This window comes from Epinephelus fuscoguttatus, linkage group LG15, assembly GCF_011397635.1.
Source record: "Epinephelus fuscoguttatus linkage group LG15, E.fuscoguttatus.final_Chr_v1".
NCBI classification, from domain to species: domain Eukaryota; kingdom Metazoa; phylum Chordata; class Actinopteri; order Perciformes; family Serranidae; genus Epinephelus; species Epinephelus fuscoguttatus.
The window spans coordinates 40,588,874-40,610,622 of NC_064766.1; the positions used below are offsets into that span (position 1 = coordinate 40,588,874).

General features: G+C 39.2%; 2 protein-coding genes across 12 annotated transcripts in view; one reads left to right on the plus strand and one right to left on the minus strand.

Moving 5' to 3' along the window:
* Positions 1-2,963: 2,963 nt before the first annotated feature.
* The window catches only part of LOC125902267 (cytolytic toxin-alpha-like), a 102,555-nt gene continuing 83,769 nt past the window's right edge, over positions 2,964-21,749 (plus strand). For 4 of the 6 annotated variants that reach the window (XM_049598487.1, XM_049598489.1, XM_049598493.1 and 1 more), the window contains exon 1: positions 3,009-3,031. Coding sequence is in view for 1 of the 6 variants with exons in the window: in XM_049598494.1 (XP_049454451.1) it covers positions 5,744-7,588 (1,845 nt within the window). In the remaining 5 variants the exon portion in view is untranslated. Of the gene's footprint in view, positions 3,032-3,381; positions 3,502-3,967; positions 4,065-4,184; positions 4,274-5,588; positions 9,025-21,749 lie in introns of those variants that run through there. The other 2 variants (XM_049598494.1, XM_049598496.1) reach the window with 2 other exon arrangements.
* LOC125902293 (uncharacterized) lies at positions 10,776-15,737 on the minus strand. 6 transcript variants are annotated; one of them, XM_049598540.1, is made up of 3 exons: positions 13,452-15,737; positions 11,638-11,691; positions 10,776-11,456 (listed from the first exon to the last, which is right to left on the minus strand). In XM_049598540.1, the coding sequence occupies exons 1-3, from the start codon at positions 14,025-14,027 to the stop codon at positions 11,337-11,339; spliced, it is 750 nt and encodes a 249-aa protein (XP_049454497.1). In that variant the 5' UTR covers positions 14,028-15,737; the 3' UTR covers positions 10,776-11,336. The 6 variants fall into 4 exon arrangements, 1 of the variants encoding a protein (XP_049454497.1); XR_007451073.1 differs by having other exon boundaries at positions 11,638-13,610; positions 13,953-15,737; XR_007451072.1 differs by having other exon boundaries at positions 11,638-15,737.

Genomic DNA, 21,749 nt, shown 5'->3' on the forward strand with positions numbered 1-21,749 from the left:
TTGTTAGCTTCATGGAGTAAAAGACATCTGAAGATATCTGATTGTCTGTCACAATATTAGGCACATTTTGTCAATAAGCTAATTCAGTGTACATTAGAGACAAACTGCAAAAAACCACGCTATTAAAGGACATTGAAATATAATTTTAAAAAATACCATTAACACCCTGGTGATATGGTTATGTAAGTTTTTGTGTTGTCTGCATAATTATGATAACATCAGATGTATAATTACCTACAGACACAAAGTAGTCCCTGTCCTTTAAAGCAGGAATTAAACCAGTTAACTGTGCACAAAGGTCCCACACAGTTTTCTAGTAGATCTAGTACGATGTTATGGCCGAATGCAGCGCTGAGATGGTCACCACCAGCAGAAGTGTTTATTAGTCTGGCGCAGTGCAGTGTATTCTTGCAGATGTACATTTTCTACATTTTTCGCACAAGTAAATGCCACAGCCCGTTTTCTCTTTTCTTTTCCAAGTGCCCAGAATTTTTGGAGGTCTGCATGGAGGTTTTATATTTGCAAAACTTTGCTCAAGCAGAGAAAAGCAATTTGAAATCTCTGCCATTATCACTCATGTGCAGAGCAAGCAAGAGAAACACTGCTGCAGATATTCAGTGGACTTCATACCACAGAAGTAAACCCAAAAGCTGGAAACTTTTTCTTGGCATATGCGCCAGGCGAACAACTCCACTGGACTGAATGGACGCATTCTTGGTGTCCGGTATCTTGTTATTATTTTACATCTCTGGTTTTCTCTGGTCGTGTAGCAGAAAAATAAATTCAAAAAGCCACAAGCAGCATTTATCAGGGTCCAAGCAGTTTGCAAGCATCTGAATGCTTTGATTTGAACTGACAAGAAGCAAAACTCTTGATGCTCCTTAAAACATTTTATTATGATCATCACTACATGCAGATGCTCTGTTGAGGTATATAAATCTGATACTGATGTTTTATTTCAATCATTTCAATCATTTCACATTATAATCTTTGCATTATAGTACACATATCATCAGTACACGTATCATAGATGTACTCCTTTTTTATATTGTAGATTGAAAAGGAAAAGGTTGAAGCTGTACAGCTTATTTGTGCCTTCCCTTAATCAGTCCCATCAATAAATGATTGCAAGAATGGTAACACCAACAAGGAGGGAAAAAAACCGGAAATGTATCGATCAAGAAAACGAATAGTCAATAATTAACAAATGAAACCTATGTAAGAGTCACAATACACGTTATTTATCCAATTGTGCATCAATTCTACTATACTTTCAAAGTAGTATATATTTAAACTTCTTTTTAAACTGAAAGATATTTTAACTTTTTCCAGTTCGTCTGGTAAACTCTTCCATAACTTCACCCCAATGACAGAAATACATATACTTGTACTACTTGTACGAACTTTAGGTTGTCGGAAATTAAATTCACCTCTTAAATCATATCGCCTGTCTCTGCCAACAAACATTTTTTGTAGTTTACCGATATTTTCTTGCCTTATATACTACCTGTGCTGTTTTAAGATCCACTATGTCAGGGAACTTTATTACCCTTAATCTAGAAAACAGTATATTTGTGTGATGGTTGAACTCTACGTTATTTACAATTCTTATTGCCTTTTTCTGCATGGTAATAATAGGTTGTAGGTTGCTTTTGTATGTGTTTCCCCAGATCGCAGCACAATATGTCAGGTATGGTAAAATGAGGGTACAGTACAGTGTGTGCAATGTTTTGTGGTTTAACATGTGTCTGATCTTACCTAAAATGCCAGTTGCCATCTTCAACCTAGCATGGTCTATATGGGTTTTCCAGTTAAGTTTGTGATCTATTTTTACCCCCAGAAAAGTATAATCATAAACTCTTTCAAGGCTGAAGCCATCTATACTTATTTCTACCTGTATGTTAGGGTGAACTCGTCTGTTTCCAAATAAAATAAACTTTGATTTACTAACATTCAGAGAAAGTTTGTTGTTATCAAACCACAGTTTCAGTTTCCCTAGTTCAGTTGTGACATCCCCCAATAGCTGTTCTAAGTGCTCGCCAGAACACAACATATAAGTGTCATCAGCAAAAATTACAAATTTAAGAACATTAGAGACATTAACTATATCGTTTATGTATAATATAAATAATTTTGGTCCAAGTATTGATCCCTGTGGCACGCCACAAGTGATATCTAACTCTTCTACCACTTGCATCAGTGCCAGTGAAGTGGATCTGTTGCTTCTAAAGCCATATTGGCTATCTATTAATAAATTGTGTTTATCTATAAAATTGTCCAACCTTGCAACAAATAATTTTTCTAGGAAAGTGGAAAAAGTCTGAATGATAAGTTGCATATTTAAGTTAGTGGATCAACAATTTCATTCATGATTTTCTTTATTAGTCATGTCAATACCCATGTCATCACATGAAGTTTTATTCTTGAAGTTGTTTACTATCTCTATGATTTCATTTCTAGTTACATCTCGTAAAAATATCTACTTCTAGAAACGTGTAATGTACCCTATCACCTTCCATAAAAAAGTGTCTTGACTTGCATGACTACATTTGTATTTAATTTTCATTTTCATACCATGCAGCACCTTTGGTCTCTGGCTGCAGAGCTACTGTGGCCTGGTGTCAAAACCTGTAATAAGTCTTTATGACCTTTGACCTTTCAGAAGAGAAAAGTTGCAGATGAAGAACAGTCATGTTGACCACAGTTCTGCTGCTGAACAATAAGTATGTGCTCTGACAGCGATGATTGGTAAAATAATGTGTTAAAGAACCTTGAGCTTTATGGGTGTTATAAATGTGAGCGTAAAATGCAATGGCTTTCTTTCACTTTCGGGTTTACACAGTGTGTTATCAAGTCATAAACACATTTCATGCCCCTGGTTATCACCTCTAGTCCTCTGGTCATTAGATAATTTTTTTTTTTTTTATAGCTGATCAAAGTTTGTGTTAAGACAGTGTGTGTGTATATTCTACAGTGTATGTAGACTGAAGCAGCACTCGTCCTCCCCTCCTGATCAGAGACAAACTGAACGGTAAGTTGCTGAACACACTGAGCTGTTACTCCGTTTTTAATGCTGTTTCAGAGTTCATGTGATGCTGAAGATGACTGTGGTGAAACCTTAACTGCATGATTTTTGTTCAGTTTATGTAAGAAAATCGTTATTTACATTTTTGTCATCTATCTCAGACAAGTTTAACAATATTCTACTTGGCTGAAGTTTGTTTTTTTACATCCTCTCCTACACAGTTGATCCTAATGTCAAAAGAAGTATTATTCAAGTGTATTCCTTTTGGCTTTGGCAAAATGTCATGTCCATTATTCCAAACTCAGCATCAATATTATTAAAGTATTATTTTCTAATATGATTTGGGGGTTTTTTAGAGGCAGTTGACAACTGGCAGTGTGTCCATACGCTGTTGGACTTAACAGTGAAGTTAATTTATACTTCCTTCTTCTACACTTCAAGACCATCAACTGCTCGACCATCCAACACAACTAGCTGTAAGTGAAAACAAATTATTACACATTATAATCAGAGATTAACATTTGGAAGCCTGTCAACCTTGTGTACTGTGTAAAGTCAGGTTCTCAGGATCCGAAAGACAGAGTTAAATCCTTAAAGTGAAAGCATAAAAGTGACGTTCCCTAAGCCTATAGCCTATCCCACCTATAGCTGCTGTTGCTACACCTGTCAAGTTTTTAATGCTAGCTCAGCACATGCGCAGTTTGCAATGACAACAGTGGTGAATTTAACTATATATTGTTTTCACAATTTCAAGTGTAAAACAACTGCTTTTTGTTTTCAGACAGAGGCAGACAAAAACATTTGTCTAATTTTTGTCAATTATAACAGCAGCTCTGATGTCAAAGTCATGCTAACTTAGCACTGTTTTTTAACGAAGACTTAACTTACGAAAAAAGAAACAAATAAACTCAAGAAAATCTGATGTCCTGCCCTGTTTTCTAGGTGTAACTCCATGCAGCTTGAAACAATCGAGGAACATCAGACTTTGGACATTTAAACCCCACAGTGATATCATCTGCACTATCAGATGACTCATAAGGTAAAGGTTAGATGTGGTAGTGTCGTCAGTATTTTAATGATCCTAACAATGCTCAGAAAGGAAAAAAAATATATCATCAACACAGCTATTTAAACGGACTTTGTTCTTTTTGTATTACAGGATTTATGGGGAAACTGATTTAAATCATAAGCAGCAGAAATCACAACAGCTCTTGGATCCTAAACCAGACGACTGGACAGCACACTGAGGTTTGCTGTATTTTATCTCCAGCAGTTTTTTTGTTATATTTAATACTTGAGTATTTTTACTACATTAGTCAGCTTTTGCAAAACAAAACTCTGCACCACAGCTGCTGAACAGATTCACACTCTAAAAGTGAACTTGCAAAATTCTACTTCTACAAAACTCAATTTTTAACTTCACTCTGCTGTTAGCTGAACATCAACAGAATTTGAAGTATGATGTTTATTAATGCAGTGCTCTCTGAGACACATAGTTGACCACTCAGGGTGCAGCCCTGGTGACAAAATTTGCTACCATTCATTAGGTGCTACTCAAAGTCAAGGAAGGATCCTTAAATGGCTGTACCCACAATTCTTTGCACACAATTTGCCAGTGGAGCTTGGCGGGATTTTGATTAATATGTCAGTTATACAGATTAATATCTCCTGGCATTTTTATTATACAAGAATAAAAAAAATATTGACAGAAACCTTATAATTTACACTTTCCACTGCGTCCACTGCCAAATCTTTATTATTTTTTTTAAATGAAGTGATCTTGATAAAACAGAAACATTTTTAAATTAATCAGACACAGCAGAGATGGAGCACTAGCCTGTTGCAATGAGTGCTCACCAAAAGCAAGGAATGACTCTTGCCTTGCCTCTGAAGGACGCGACTTGGAAGGATCCTTCCTACCAAGGAAGAATCCTTGACTTTGTGAAGCACCAGTTGTTCATGGGAGGTGACTGATTTGCTGTCCAAAGCATACTGGGATACTTATGATATGGACCAGGCAGGCAATGAGGCGAGAAGGCGTTCCAGTTTCAAAATTTCAAAGGGAATTGCTAAAGCCAACTAATGACAATTGTGCTTGATAATCTATCCATGTAAAAGATGAGATAATAACAACTTGCTATCGCAAGACAAGAATGAATTACTGCCTTGTGGTTATGTGCCTCTGTGGAACAAAAACAAGAACAAATGGCCAAGAATACATTTCATGAGGTCACAGTGACCTTGACGACCAAAATCTAATCAGTTCATCGGTGAGTCCAAGTGGACGAATTTTAAGAAATTCTCTTCGAGTGTTCCTAATATATTGTGTTCACGAGAATGAGACAGACAGCCTGAGAACATAATGCCTTCAGCCACAGCTTTCGCTGGAGCAGAGGCATAAAAAGTTACTTGGCATTGCAAGAAGTAGTTAATTTTACCCTCCATCACTAGAAAAGCTGTTGTACAATCATGATACAAGCAGTAACAGCACAGAGTGGTACACTGTCACTGTAGCTGCAAGTGTGAGTTATGTGTATTTTTAATTTATTGTATTTCAATACAGGTTCAGACCAGAGAGCACTTCACAATAACAGACACCTTCACCCTTCAGCAAGATGGAAGATCTTCTTTGACTACAAAGAGTCATTCGAGGCACTTCTTCTTAGGGGCGGTACCAAGTGATTATTACAGTAGACATAATTACTTCCCTTCACAATCATGCAGTCCAGACTAAGGTCAGGTTTTAAGTCAGTCTGTTCCAGATCAAAATCAAATGGTGCTGAAGAAACACAGCGAACCAAGACTTACGTTAGGTTACGACCTGTTATTTCACCACCAAATTATTGGAATTCAAAGACGCGAGTGTGCATTAAACGTCTTGCTGATACTGTTAAAGAAAAAAGCACACTGCTAAAGCCCCAGACAGGGTCTCTGCCTGTTTATAAAGTTCCCCTGAAAGAAGAGCAAATCAGTGTTAGTGGGTGCAAGAAATTCAGTTTTGGGGAAGAGTCCACTAAACTAAATCGCACCATTATGGTTCTTGGAACAACTGGTGCTGGGACATCAACTCTCCTGAATGGGATGATCAATTACATTCTGGGTGTCCAATGGGAGGATTCATTTCGTTTTAAGTTAGTTGATGAGGGTCAGTCAAAATCACAAGCTCACAGCCAGACTTCAGACATCACTGTGTACAAACTCAACCACCAGAAGGGGTTTAAAATAGAGCACTCACTGACCATTGTTGACACTCCAGGGTTTGGAGATACAAGAGGCATAGAAAGAGACAAACAGATCACGGAACAGCTCCATAATCTCTTCTCTGCTGAGCTTGGGGTCAGTGAAATTGATGCTGTTTGTATTGTAGCTCAGGCTGCTTTAACACAACTAACGCCATCACAGAAATTTGCGTTTGAATCTGTGCTCTCAATCTTTGGCAAAGATATTGCAGAAAACATCCAGGTTCTGGTGACGTTTGCAGACGGCCAGAAACCACCAGTTCTTGAGGCAATCAGTGCTTCAGGCATCCCATGTCCTGAAAGAAAAGATGGGCTACCAATTCACTTCAAATTCAATAATTCAGCGTTGTTTGCAGACAGCAAATCATCTGCAGCAGACAGCATGAGTGAGGATGATGAAAATGGAGATGAAAGCTTTGATCAGATGTTTTGGAACATGGGGACAAAAAGCATGAGGACATTCTTTGTCGCTCTGGATGTCATGGACACCAAAAGCTTGACCATGACAAAAGAGGTCCTCAGAGAAAGACAGAGGCTAGAGAAGGCAGTTGAAAATTTGCAGAAACAGGTTAAGGTTGGGTTAGCCAAGCTAGATGAGACAACAGAGAAGGCTGAAACACTTAAAGAGCACGAGGCAGAGATGGGCAGATATAAGAATTTTGAGTTTGAATCCAGCTTCCTAGAGGCTATTCAAGTACACATTACTGGTACTGGAATTTACCTCAACAACTGTAAGCAGTGTCATTTCACCTGTCACTCTCCCTGTAGAAGATCCAATAATACAGGGGACAAAAGACACTGCAAAGCAATAGGATCAGATGGACGCTGCACAAAGTGCCCAGGGAAATGTAACTGGGATGAACATAATGATCAGACGTACAAATGGGAGAGTGAGGAATTGAAGGAAGTAACAACAGTGAAAGAACGTAAAAAGAAGTACAGAAACGCAAAAGATATTAAGAAATGTTATCAGACATGGATTGAAAAACTGATGCATGAATATCAACCCGTGCAGGCTGAGGTGGAGGCACTGAGAGCGCGCTATAACAAGAGTCTGAACAGACTTAAAAAGATAGCACTGAAGCCGAATCCTCTCTACGCTTGTGAATTCATTGACATGCTTATTGAGGCAGAGAAATCTGAGGCCAAGCCAGGCTGGAGGCAACGAGTTCAGCCGCTGATAACCATGAGGGAAAAAGCAGACATCATGGCTAAAGTCGACAGAGGAGAGATACTCCTCCCGAGTCCACCTATTGACCTCCAGTGTTCCAGTCCCAGCCATGACATCACTGAGACTGATTCTAAGAGACCAAGACTAAAATGATACCGACACTGACACCAGCAAAAATAAAAAGGACAACACTGACTGATACCAACCGAGACCAACACAAGATCAACACAAATACAGACCACGACAAAGTCGACACAGATACCAACCATGACTGACTCTGATAAAGGCCAGGATGAAACTGAACCAACTTCCTGCTTACCGTATCCATTTAATTATCTACTTTTGTTTTATTTGATATTGATTTGCTTTGTACTTTAAAGCTGCAGTTTTTCTATGTCAGCAACTACATGTGGGACAATGCAATTTATCTGTACATGAAGTCATATAACCATGCAATCTGAATAAGCATCTAAAGCTTCTGCATGTATTCCCCTAAAAGCTATGTATGTTGCTTGCATCATTTTAGAAAATATAAAAAGTTCTGTTTTATATGGATGCTTTATTTGATTTAGAATTACAAATACCCACATTTTAATAATTTGTTTGTCATTTCGGACTGTGTGATCACGTACAAAATGCTCACAAAATGTATATAGGCTGGCAGATGTTTGACTTTACCTTTCTTTGACAACAATTCACTCTGTAAAACAATACAGCAAAAATTGTGTTTGCTTTGTATACTCCCTCCTCCTTCACAAAATCTTAAATTAGTACAATACAGAATATCAAGTATTCATGATCTGAAGTAAAAAAAAAAATTGTCACATCACTTTCATTTGAAGGAATTGTAAATGATGAAGTTAATTTCTTAAAAAAAGAAAAGAAGCCAGCACTCACGAATGTCCTTTTGGTAAATTTAATAAACCAACTTGGGTGGCATTACCAGAAACACAGACGTTTCGACAGAAAGTCTTCTTCACTGAAGAAGACTTTCTGTCGAAACGCAGCACTCACATTTGTGAGTGCTGGCTTCTTTTCTTTTTTTCTGCTGCTTTTCGTCGTGCACCTGTTGAGTGGATTTTTTTTGAGAGTGCTTGCTTCTTTCCTACGTCTTTCCTAGTCCTGTTTGCTATTAGATTTTAATCAAACTCCATTGAATGTAAGCTTTTAAAGTTTGACAGTGAGATACCTACCATGCAGACATATTTGGAAACATCACTTGCATCATGGTCCTGTGCTCATGTCTGGTCTCATCTTCATGACGAACTTCTGAACCTGCTGGTACCGATGAATAAATGGAAAAGCCACATTAAAGCCAGATTCCTCTACCAGTATGCAGACTTCCACTGCTGTATATATATATACCTATGTTTGTTGTCTAACATTTTCTTTGTTTTGTATGGATTTTATTTAACAAAAAAAGACAGTGGTATGATCATCAAAAAAGTCCCTAAGCTATAGAGTGAGCTGTACAATGTTATTCAACTAGCTGGCTAACTATCCATTCAGTGAAAAGACACGCAGGCCAAAAACAGGCTACAATAAATTGTAAACTTGTGTTTTTTCTTGATATTAAAGTTCTAACTAAACCACTCTCTTTCATTACTCATCTCTTTCACCACTACAATTGACAGTGTTCTCTTTAGTTAACTTCATGTATAAAAATTGTTGTTAAAATTGACAGCTACCACATACACCTACAGTAACCACACGTTTGCTAGCTAATGCTAAAAGTAGGCTACATTTCAAAATGATGGTGTTAAAGGAATACTCTGACGATTTGTGAGTTATGCCCTTTCTCTATCATTTTCATATTGAGACAACATGATCGATATTTTTTTTGTAGTATCACAGCGCAGGATGTAAACACGCTATAGTTCTGTGTATCAAACTTCTTCTAAAACGACTAAAAAGGACTCTTGTTTTTCGAATTAATGTTTAAACATGTTTAATTTAAATGCACGTGCAGAAATGCCAGCTTCAGGGTTTCTGTAACGTTTATTTGTTCACTTTGACAGAGTAGGCTACTGACTCCCTATAGACTTCAATTGTATTTGCTAAGCTAAGCCGCAATGCTAACCGCTGAGACCCAGCCACTGGACGTACAGACACAAAAAAGATATCGATCATGTTGTCTCAATATGAAAATGATAGGAAAGGGCATAACTCCCAACTCGTCAAACTTGATGTAACTCAACCACCTTTAAAATATAAATGTGTCAACTGCTTGTGACTGATCTTGTTAATATCAATATCTAATGTTGAGACACTGCAAAGAACCATAGCTGATCAAAATGCAATACAGTCTTAGTACAGTCGTCATATTACAGTGTAATTTTGTTGTATGTAAAGTTGTGACAAAATACTTACTGACAGAGCACTTACCACTAAAAATATGTAGATTCAATGGATGAATAGGAGAATATCACAAATAGAGGATAACAATGTGCATTTAAAAAGCAAGAAATCAGATGTCTCAATTTCAAGACAGCGTCGACAATGAAAGTGTCATGTAATCAGTACAACAGCTTTGCTCCTGACATGTCAAGTACACCAAAGGTCACAGGTGGAATCACATGTAATGACTGAAGTGATCTATGCTCAACGCATTCATGAGGGTTGCGAGTGTCAACGCAGCCAAAGTGACATCACACAGGCCCCTTCATAAGGGTCCCTGCTTTTGGCCTGCAGACAGTTGAGTTCATCCTTTTTTGACAACAATCAATTTGTCAAAAAACATCTGAAATCATGATGACAAGAAGAACATTGTTAAGTCTTTCTACACAACAATTATACTTAGTAATGCACTGCCCTGACAACTAGTGGGCCCATGACCTTGAAACAATCTTTACAAAAAGTTACTGAACTCTTATTTTAATAAATGTCCTGTATCCTTTTTCTTCTTGTCACAGCATTATTTTGTAAACAAATTTTTGACATTCACTTCAGTGTTTCAACTCACCAGTTAAAAAAACATCCACCACATTGATTAACATGGTTGTATTGTATCAGAAGATTAAACTGTGGTGGTGAGATCTCCTGATCAGTGTCTGGTTGTGAAACTGTGCACTGCTGGAGGACTCTTCAGAGTTCAAACTTTGTCCACAAGGTAGCTGTATTACACCAGCCATAGTTACACGATCAGCCTCCAACAAGAATGATGACTTGAGAAACCTGCTGTTTGTAGTTAGGAAACAATTGTCTTACAACATTAAGAAATTCTCCCACAACAACATTGACATTCAAACTGCAAACCTACTGATGAGGCGAAATACAATGTAAAGTTATAAAAGTCTCAACTTTGGTGATATCAAGTTTATTGAGTTATTGCTGCTGGTTGAAGTCACATGCTGCCAATTAGCAACTTCAAACTTTATATGTTAGCATATCAGCGAGTATATAAAACCCTCAATTACATATCAGTTATTGCACTTAACTTCAAATTATTACAGCATTTTTTTATTAGATACAATACCAGCTTGCCATCAAGTCTGGCTCCTCACATGCTTGTACACTGTAAATGTTGTCCAATTAACTAAAAGTCATTGTTCGGGGTGGCACTTAGCACTTACTTATGGGTTTCTGTATGTAATCTACAGCATGTTTGCTTTGTATCCTCCCTCTTTCTTCTTCACAAAATCTTAAATGAAGCAGCACAATACAGAAGATCAAGCATTCATCCATTTAGTCTTGAAAACTGGCAACCGGTGTATGTTGCTGTTGCAAAAATAATTTCTGTCACGTCACAGTCATTTAGAGGAACTGTCAATGATAAAAGTTGAATCATCAGCCAGTCCTGCTTGCTATTAGATTTTAATCAACACGTTACCAACAGGATTACCGGTTGTATTATTTCATTTACAATGTCACGTAACGCGTTACCACCCAATATATTCTTCATTCATCCCCACTGATCCACACTGCTCCACTTCCACCAGTATGCCACCAGAAAAATATCCCCCAAAGGCAGTGGCGGATTTAGGAAATTTGGGGCCCAAGGCAAAGGCAGGCATGGGGCCCTCTGAAATGAGAAGACAACACACAAAACAACAGGTCAATTATACAGATACATACATTTTAACAGTATTATTTTTTACCAGCAGGTTCTCTGATAGAATACTTAGAATGGATCACATACATAGAATTGATTTCACTATATAAGTTGTTATTTCATAACTGTATACGTGACAGAGATGATTTACCTTTACATAGCTCAAATTTGGGCAGCAGCAGCTGCTGTCCTCTATGTTGTGGTGCTGAAATGAGAAGACAACACACAAAACAACAGGTCAATTATACAGATACATACATTTTAACAGAATACACATGTATTATTTGTTTTTACCTCTTCCTGTCCCTTTTACTCATATTCATCTCTCTTTTTTCTTTTTCTCTTCCTGTCTTTTTCTCGTAGTCTTTGTATTTCTCTCCCTTTTGTCCTTGTCTTTTTTCTTCTTCTGTCCCTTTTACTCATATTCCTCTCTTTTTCTTTTTCTCTTCCTGTCCCTTTTACACATCTTCCTGTCCCTTTTTCTTGTTGTCTTCATCTCCATTGTTTTCTTCTGTCCCTTTTGCTGGTTGTCTTCCTCTCCCTTTTTTCTTTCTTCTTCTTTTTCTCTTCCTGTCTTTTTCTGTAGTCTTTGATTTCTCTCCTTGTCCTTGTCTTTTTTCTCTTCCTGTCCCTTTAACTCACATTCCTCTCTCTTTTTTCTTTTTCTCTTCTTGTCTTTTTCTGTAGTCTTTGATTTCTCTCCTTTTTGTCCTTGTCTTTTTTCTCTTCCTGTCCCTTTAACTCACATTCCTCTCTCTTTTTTCTTTTTCTCTTCTTGTCTTTTTCTGTAGTCTTTGTATTTCTCTCCCTTTTGTCCTTGTCTTTTTTCTTCTTCTGTCCCTTTTACTCATATTCCTCTCTTTTTCTTTTTCTCTTCCTGTCCCTTTTACACATCTTCCTGTCCCTTTTTCTTGTTGTCTTCATCTCCATTGTTTTCTTCTGTCCCTTTTGCTGGTTGTCTTCCTCTCCCTTTTTTCTTTCTTCTTCTTTTTCTCTTCCTGTCTTTTTCTGTAGTCTTTGATTTCTCTTCTTTTTGTCCTTGTCTTTTTTCTTCTTCTGTCCCTTTTACTCATATTCCTCTCCCTTTTTCCTTTTTCTCTTCCTGTTCCTTTTACTGGTTGTCTTCCTTTCCCTTTTTTCTTTCTTCTTCTTTTTCTCTTCCTGTCTTTTTCTGTAGTCTTTAAATTCTCTCCTTTTTGTCCTTGTCTTTTTTCCTCTTCCTGTTCCTTTTACACATTTTCCTGTCCCTTTTTCTTGTTGTCTTCATCTCCATTGATTTCTTCTGTCCCTTTTACTGGTTGTCTTTCTCTCCCTTTTTTCTTTCTTCTTCTTTTTCTCTTCCTGTCTTTTTCTGTAGTCTTTGATTTCTCTCCTTGTCCTTGTCTTTTTTCTCTTCCTGTCCCTTTAACTCACATTCCTCTCTCTTTTTTCTTTTTCTCTTCTTGTCTTTTTCTGTAGTCTTTGATTTCTCTCCTTTTTGTCCTTGTCTTTTTTCTCTTCCTGTCCCTTTAACTCACATTCCTCTCTCTTTTTTCTTTTTCTCTTCCTGTCTTTTTCTGTAGTCTTGTTGTCTCCCTCTCCATGTTTTCTTTTGTCCCTTTTTCTCGTAGTCTTTGTATTTTCTCCCTTTTGGCCCTAAAATCTCATTTTGCGAGCCTTGGCCTCAGCATATCTTGCAATGAGGAGATCCATATCCACTGACTTCCTGACTTCTTGCTCGATGGAGAGAACAGCGAGTGCAGACAGCCTCTCCTGTGACATTGTTGACCTCAGATATGTTTTAATGAACTTCAGTTTCGAGAAACTTCTCTCACCTGAGGCCACTGTCACAGGGAGAATGAGCAGAAGTCTCAGTGCTATACTCATATTTGGATATAGGTCTAAGATATTCTCCTTATAGATATAATCAAGCATCTCAGATGGTGTTGAGATATTTGTGGGGAAGGATCTAACTGCTCCCTTTACCTCAAGTTTCAGGTCCTCTGCATCAACATCATCAAATCTCTGCTCCAGTCTGTGGCAGCATTCATCCAGCTTCCCTTCCTTCTCAGTGCTTCTCATGACGTCAGTGGAGTAGAGAAATCCATACAGCTCATAGAAGGTTTCCATGTGTGAAAATCTTTCCTTTAAAGTAATAAGAGCTTTATCAATAAGAGACAAGAAAAATTCTCTTTTGTAGATCTCTTCTGCAGTTGACTGAGTTTGCTCTTTGCCTTCATACTCAAACTGTTGGGTTGTTCTTCTCTGATGCACCTCTGGCCAGCTCATCTCTACCCCAAGCTTCTCTGCTATTTCCCTGGCCTCTGTTTTGGCAGTGTTGAACCCATCATCCCGAAATTCCTGAAGGAATTCTGTCACTGCCCCGATTTCTTTCCTGACTGTTTCAATACAAACCTTCTGGCTCTGCAGGGTCTTGCTGGCTTTATTTATCTGGAACAACACATTGTACCATACAATGGTACTTACCACAAAAGGCCACCTCTGCATCTCCTTGCAGATGCTTCCAGCTGCTGAAACAACTTCTGCATCCCTTTTCTCCATGGCATATTCCTTTAGAGCAGTCAATGCCTCCACAATTTCAGGAAGCTGGTAGCGAACAGCTTTGATAGCTTCAACCCTGGACTCCCATCTGGTTGTTGACAATGCCTTCAGTGTGAAATTCTTGACATGCTCTGTGAGAATGGACCAGCGGTGAACTGAGGAGCTGAACAGAGTGTAGAGTCACTGTAGCAGACCAAAGAAGCTGATGGATGTCACAGATGACTTGGCAGCATCCCCAACAACAAGGTTCAAAGTGTGGCTTCCACAGGGAACACACAAAGCCTTGCTGTTTAGTTCTAACACTCTCTTTTGGACCCCCTGCTTTTTACCCTGCATGTTACTGCCGTTGTCGTAAGACTGGCCACGGCAGTTGGAGAGGTCCAAACCTAGTGTTTCTAGGTGCCCTAAAAATGACTCACATAACCCTTTTCCTGTTGTGTCAAGTGCCTGAAGAAAACCAACAAAGTGCTCATGAATGGAGATACCTTTTGAGGTTTCACAATTCACAATCCGTAGTACCACTGAAAGCTGCTCATTGTGACTGAGGTCTGGAGTGCAGTCCATGATAACAGCATAATATTTAGCTTTCTTTACTTTCTCCACAATTGCATTGATTGTGCACTTTGCTACAAGGGAGATGAGTTCATTTTGAATGTGTTTGCTCAAGTAATTGTCACTTAGCTCTTTGGCCTGACTTCTCAGATGCTCTCTCATAATTGGGTCAAACTGAGCCATGAGTTGAACTTGCCCAAGGAAATTTCCATTTCCAGGCTCAAACAGCCTGTCAGAGTGGCCACGAAATGCTAGATTGCGCTCTGCCAGATGGTTAACGATTGCAATCAATCTTGTCAGTACCTCTTTCCTGCGATTTACTTCAAGAGAAAGAAGATTTTGGTTCACCTGATCTATAGCCGTGTGTGTCTGGAGTTTCTGCGATAGGTTGCGCCAAGCATCCATATTTGCAATGTGCTCAGCTGACTTTTCATGCTGTCTCAGGTGGGCTGAAAGATTTTTCCAATCATTAAACCCATCCTCACTCAGCTGATTGCTCCTTTCTCTGTTTCCAAACAGGCGGCAGCAAAAACAAATAACACGGTCCTTCTTTTCACTGTAGACAAGCCATGATCTGCATATCTGTTCTCCATTTTTCATTTGCATGTAGTAATTGCTGCTAGTAAATCTGCGCCCATCTTCATTTCTTGGGAAGATCCTGTCCTTCACCTGAAGTGGTCCTCTCTGCACTATTGAGCAGCGTGCACTATCAGACAGCTGTTTTGGCCAGAGTGCTGGGTCATCTTCAAGAAGTACAGTGTGCTGACATCTTACTAGAAGAGTGGATGATGCTGGAGTCTCGTGATCTGGTGGAACAACATCATACAAACCTGGCTGGATAATTTCAGAGTTCTCACAGCCCATCCCTGTCTCATTCTGAAAACAAACACACACAAAACACAGTATAAAGCTCTTACCCAGTGGTGAAATGTATATTTACTCAAGTGCTAACGTAGACATTTGAGGATTTCATGCAACTTCAATTTTGTCTGCTTTGCTGTATCTCAGAGGCAAATACTGCACTTTCTACTCAACTACTGTACGTTGCTGGTTACATATTTCAAACCCTTCCTGCCCAGTGAAAACCATGTACCCTCAAAATGATGATTTAATGCTAATATTTGTGATAAACTGAAAGAGTCTTCCTTTGTGGGGTGACTTCTTAAGCCAAAATTCTTTAAAAATCCTCTTGGGCCAGCTGGAAAATGCATCATGACAAGGCTGAAAACAGGGTGCATCTCACAGGAGAGACTAGTGATGCTATAGATATTATGACAATTGCTTAAACTGCCCAACAGTACACGAATTCATTCAAAATTAGCTCAACCATAAACATCTACAACAGTAAATGATAACACACATTAAAGCAATAAAACGCCTACTAAATAATTGATTTCTCAGCCTCTGTAGCAAACAGAAACGAAATTCAAAGCTTACTTCAAAATGACCCATACTCTTCTGTCTTCAAGGAATACTTACCAATATAGGGGGGGGGAAAAAAAATCACCCTTGGACAGTTTTGATACTCGCTAGTTCATTTCTACATGACTGACCCTCTCCAACAGGTGTCGACGTCGTTGTTGTACTTACCGGTTGTGGGTTGCTGCTGCTGCTGCTGGCCGCTGCCGCAGGCGCAGTGAAGAAATTTGTCACTTTCGGTAACTTAGACATCAACTTTCAGGTTTCCTCCTTTTTCCTCCTCTTTTCAGCACCGCTGCGGTAGCTTCTTTTCATTTTGTGTTTTCTTTTCTCTTCTCCAGTACTCCACTTTTCCTCTCTCGCCACTTCTCGCGCCGTTTGTTTTCGTTTCTCTGCTGTCTTCCTGGATCCGTTCTGCACATGCGCAGTAAGATGGACTGATCCATTGTAGTGGAGACTGAAGGGGGGGCCCCGACACACACATAATACAATAAGCATTCTGCTGGCATTTTAGCGAGAGGATTTTATTCAAAAACATAATTAATGTGCGCAAATAAGTAATAACTATATTAACCATAAGTGTATGAGGATTTTTATGGGGCCCTCAGGAACTTGGGGCCCTAGGCAACCGCCTAGTTTTGCCTAATGGTAAGTCCGCCTCTGCCCAAAGGCCAGTGTGTGTTGTCATGTCATTCAGTATACCTTATAGAAGGGTGCTGGTGGTTGTGTGCATTATCATGTCCAGGGTGTCTCCATTCATACACCTGACATGCTCGACCCACTTAAACACCAGTGCAAACCAAGCTGTCTGTGGGACCTCACCTCACAACCCACTGGACCCAAAATATCTGAAGCTAACACCCTGGTGCCAGACACCAAAGGACACCCTCCACAGGTCCTGTGTCCATGCCTTATCAGAGCTAAGTCCAGTCCAAGGAGCACCCAACGTGGATCAGGGTACCTCTGGGCTACCAGCATGTCCCTCAGATGTTTGGGATCTGGGGTATTTGGTCAATGCCTTGAGCTCTTTGTCCCGTAACCTCAGGTCATGCCTGAGCAGCTTTTGTGATGTGGCATGGTGCATTGTCCTGGTGGGGGGTCACTGTCATCGATAAGTGCCGTTGCCATGAGGGGGTTTATCAATGTTGTTCACTTAACCCGCCAGTGGTTTTAATGTTTTGGCTGATCAGTGTATAAGAGACGCATGATAATATTGGCACATCATCAGTATCGGCCAATATTAAAAATTAAATATCAGAATGGCCAACATGCCATTATCTGACGAAGCTGAAGTTAGCTTCCAATTTGCCAGCTTCCGATTTGGCACTTAAGGATAAAGTTAAGGGGAAATTGACTTAATGTTTAGTGCGATTGATTGTCTGTTTTTTGTGACACTTCTTGATGTGAAAACATGTTAGACATTTTAGGTAAGACATTAACTTTGCCTGACACCGACTACTGTATTTGTGAAATACTTATTTTATTTGTGAAAATGCTAAAGGGGAGATTTCACTGTTTTGTTTTATACCTAGACCTCATTAGACCAGGTCCAGATCAAAAACCACTGTACCTAGACTTCTCAAATCTAGACTAGATTATCCTACAGAGGATAAACATTCATTCAGACACAGTTTCTGAAACCTTTATTCTATTTGTGAAAATGCAATAAAGACACATTTCACCGTTTTTTTCCAGCATATAGACCACATTAGGCTGGGTCCAGATCAAAAACTGCTATGCCTTGACAAATCTGACAGAATTTCAGCGTCGTATCAGTATCTGCTGATATGACAAACCAAACATGTACAAAACATCAGGTAAACAATGTGGCACAGGTAAAAAAAAAAAACATATCTGCTACATGTAAGTATGTATGAAGATTATAAATGACAAAAATTAAAACTGACAGGTGTTTAACTGATTCACAGTTGGTTCGTGCTGTGTTAATTACCACCAGAGCAACTTAAAAGAAAGATGTAAAGACCATTAACCAAAGATAACGTGTCTCAAGTGCCAATGATTTGGTTTCAACACTGCTGGTGCAAAAGGACTTCAAATATGATTCAAAATGCTGGCATTGCTGTGTGGAGATAATATTCAGTCAGCATGAAGTAACCAGACACCCAAATAAGTTTGTCATTTCAGTGTTTTAACAAACTGTTGTGTATGAAACCTACTCAACTATAACACAGTCTGTGTTGTGTCTGCTGGAGCTCACAGGAGTGAATCCGTTACTTACGTCACCGCACCGTCCTGACCACGGTAAATCCAGAGGCCGCTGCACAACAGGTCCCTCACGGGCCAAAAAAACGGTTTAAATACAGAGTCCAATACCAAAAAACTACAATGTCCATGTAAGAGTCCCGTATTGCTGTGTTGTCCTCCTCTAATGTAGCGTTATCCTCTCTTTACCCGCAGACCGACGTAAACTCAACTGCTAAGCTAGCTAACAGCTAGCAAGCTAAAGTCCACACCAGTTAAAAGCTGCTAAAGTAGCTAGCTGGAGGCTAGCGGGCTAAACCGTCCACACAGTTCTTCTTCCGGCACGGCACTTTGTCAAAACGTTTTTTAACAGCTACTCAAAGTCACCCAACAAAAGCTCCACACTCTGCATGCTCTCGTGTCTACAGTCAGTTCTTGCCGGCTCACTGTTGAGTCCTTTTTCCTGCTAACTGTTAGCTGCTCTGCTACATGCTAACGTCTCTCCAGGGTTGCCAGGTCCGATCCTTTACTTCTTCTTCGCCCCTATAATAGCCTGACAGCTTAACAAGCTAATGACCACCCGTTCAACTTGACCTCTACTAAATAAACTCTGTTTAACAGATTTCTTAAACCATCACAAAGTGGAGCAACAAAAGAAAACAAAAGGCTGTTAATTATTATTTTCTTAAGTGCTTTTTCAAAATTTAAAATAAACATTATTTTAAATGCAAATAAATCAGACAATGAAATAATAGTTCTACACAAGGCAAACATAAATACATGGTCTCAAACCAGGGTGGGCCTACATAAATGAAAACACATATAAAATAAATATAAGCCGGGGAACACACATACAGATAAAGAGGTAAGAAAGCCTCCAAACAGCTGTCATGTCACCATGTCACCTACAGTCCACAGCAGCATGGTCTGAAAAATCACATCTGACACTTAATGTTAATAAAACAGTGTCAGTTTGCTTTTCTGCCAGGGCTCGGTCATCAACAGAAGCTAATGTGTCCAATGGGAACTGTCAGGTTCCCCTGTGTAGATCCTCATTTGGACCAACAGCTTTTTCTGTCCATGGAATTAACATGTGGAGTTCTTCACCTACAGAACTCAAACTGGATCCAGATTGAAATCACTTTAAACTCAAACTGAAACAGATTTTGAAGAGGAATCAGTTCTGCAGTCATAAATAATTTGGTGCTTCCTATTCTATGGTGCTGATTATGTATTGCAGTTTGTGTCTTGTTCTGTCTGTACTTTTTAGTGTTGTTTGTACTTTGCACTCTTACTTGTGTTTTTGTTGCTGAGTCTTCTGTATCTTAAGGCCCAGAGTCTGCATGTTCTCCCCGTGTCAGCGTGGGTTTCCTCCAGGTGCTCTGACATGTTCTCCCTGTGTCAGCGTGGGTTTCCTCCAGGTGCTCTGACATGTTCTCCCTGTGTCAGCGTGGGTTTCCTCCAGGTGCTCTGACATGTTCTCCCCGTGTCAGCGTGGGTTTCCTCCAGGTGCTCCAGCTTCCTCCCACAGTCCAAAGACATGCAGGTTAATTGGTGACTCTAAATTGTCCATAGGTGTGAATGTGAGTGTGAATGGTTGTCTGTCTCTATGTGTCAGCCCTGTGATAGTCTGGTGACCTGTCCAGGGTGAACCCTGCCTCTCGCCCAATGTCAGCTGGGATAGACTCCACCCCCCCCCCCCCCCCCCTTTGTTTTCTTACTGACCTGCAGAAGAAATATTCTCAGCTTCACATAATTAAAGTATCAGTGGTAAAAGTATAACAGTACTATCAGCTTTATGTAGTTGAAGTATTCATAGTGAAGTACAGCAGTAGTTTCAGCTTCATGCAGTAAAAGTATGTGTTGACTGATGTGTGGATCTTCAGTGTCAGAGCAGCATGTCGCTGTTGTAGCTGCTCCAGGTGGAGTCAGTTGAACTACTTTATAAACAGTTAGTTTAATCCAGTGGTTCCCAACCTAAGGGTCGGGCCCCTCTGACGGGTCGCCAGATAGATCTGAGGGGTCATCACACAACAAAACTGACACAAGACAACAACATATCCAATAAAATCTATTTATTTTTACACCTTAGTTAGGCTACATGAAATTTAAATGAAAAAGCACTTTCCAGTAAAATCAAGCAAATTCATCACTACACGTGTTACTGACATCTTAAAACCCACATTTTAAAGAGATTAACATGTTTTTAAGGTACAGTTGAGAAAAAAAAGCAATAAAAGAAGACAAACACCCAAAATGCATCATGGGTTAAAATGAAGGACAAATGTTAAAGCTGAAATCTGTAATATTTTTACTTGTGTTATTGTATTATTCACCTGTATGGTGAAGTGCAGTTAACACACAACTGAATGAGTTTAGTTGTGTGTGGTTGTCTCAGCAGAATTCTTGTCGCTGTCTCTTTAGAGCTCCGTCCCTCTAATTGTATTCATCACTGGAGACAAATAGTCAGTTCCTGTCTCTGACTGAACCTTAATTGCAGATGCTTTCTTTATTCTATTCTACATTATGTTCATAAATACTGAAGCTCACCTGTCCTGGCTAACATCACCAATGCCCTGTAAAATCTCCACAAACTGCACATATGAAGCACTGTCATCTGCGCTGCAGTTAGAACAGGACAAACATCGCAGATTGCAGCTTTAATCTGCTAACGAAACATCAAACCTACAATTTCACTGTGAAATAAACAGCATTTGTGTCACTGTCTGTTTTTCCTACATCTTTTGAAATACAGACCTAGAACCACTGCCTCGTGGTTTTATGCCTCTGCATAAGTTCACATTCATGTCAGTGAAAACATGGATGCTTCACACACAGAAGATCTATACAATCTATACAAGATTAGAGTCACCACCTCAGTATCAATATTTATTGATTATATATTTATAACTGCCTCTTTTGCACACTTCTGATTTTAATTTTTTTTTTTTCATTTTATTTAAGACACTCGATATACGGTAGCTGCTACAGGAATTGCTGCCAAACAAAGTTTCGTTGTATCGTGTGTACAATGACAATAAAGCTTCTTCTTCTTCTTCTTCTTCTTCTTCTGACCAAATGTCTCCCCTTCTGTTCCTAAAACATAATGTCGAATAATGGCCACAAAGGTGTTTCATGCAGAACATTATGATGTCACAGTGAAGTTGACCTTTGACCTTTTGGATATAAAATGTCATCACTTCATCATTTTATCCTGTAAAATTGTGGATAAGTGAATTCTTAAAGAGATACTTCACTGCTGGAAAGATGGCCGTTCAATAAAACTAGGATGTCTATAAAAGATGCAAATACTTGAAAATGGAAAGAGAAAACAGAGATAAGGCTTTTGCACAAGAGGGAGAAAATCTACAACTACCACAATGCAGTGTGCCGCACCAGACCAATGGCAGCCAGCTAGCGAGAAACAATCTCATATGACAGTTAAACAGGAAGCTAAAACACGTCTCTGAAAACATTTGAGGTGAGAAATCTGACTGATCTCAGTCTTTTTTGCCTCCGTTTTCACTGTGCAGGAAACAGGATGACGCC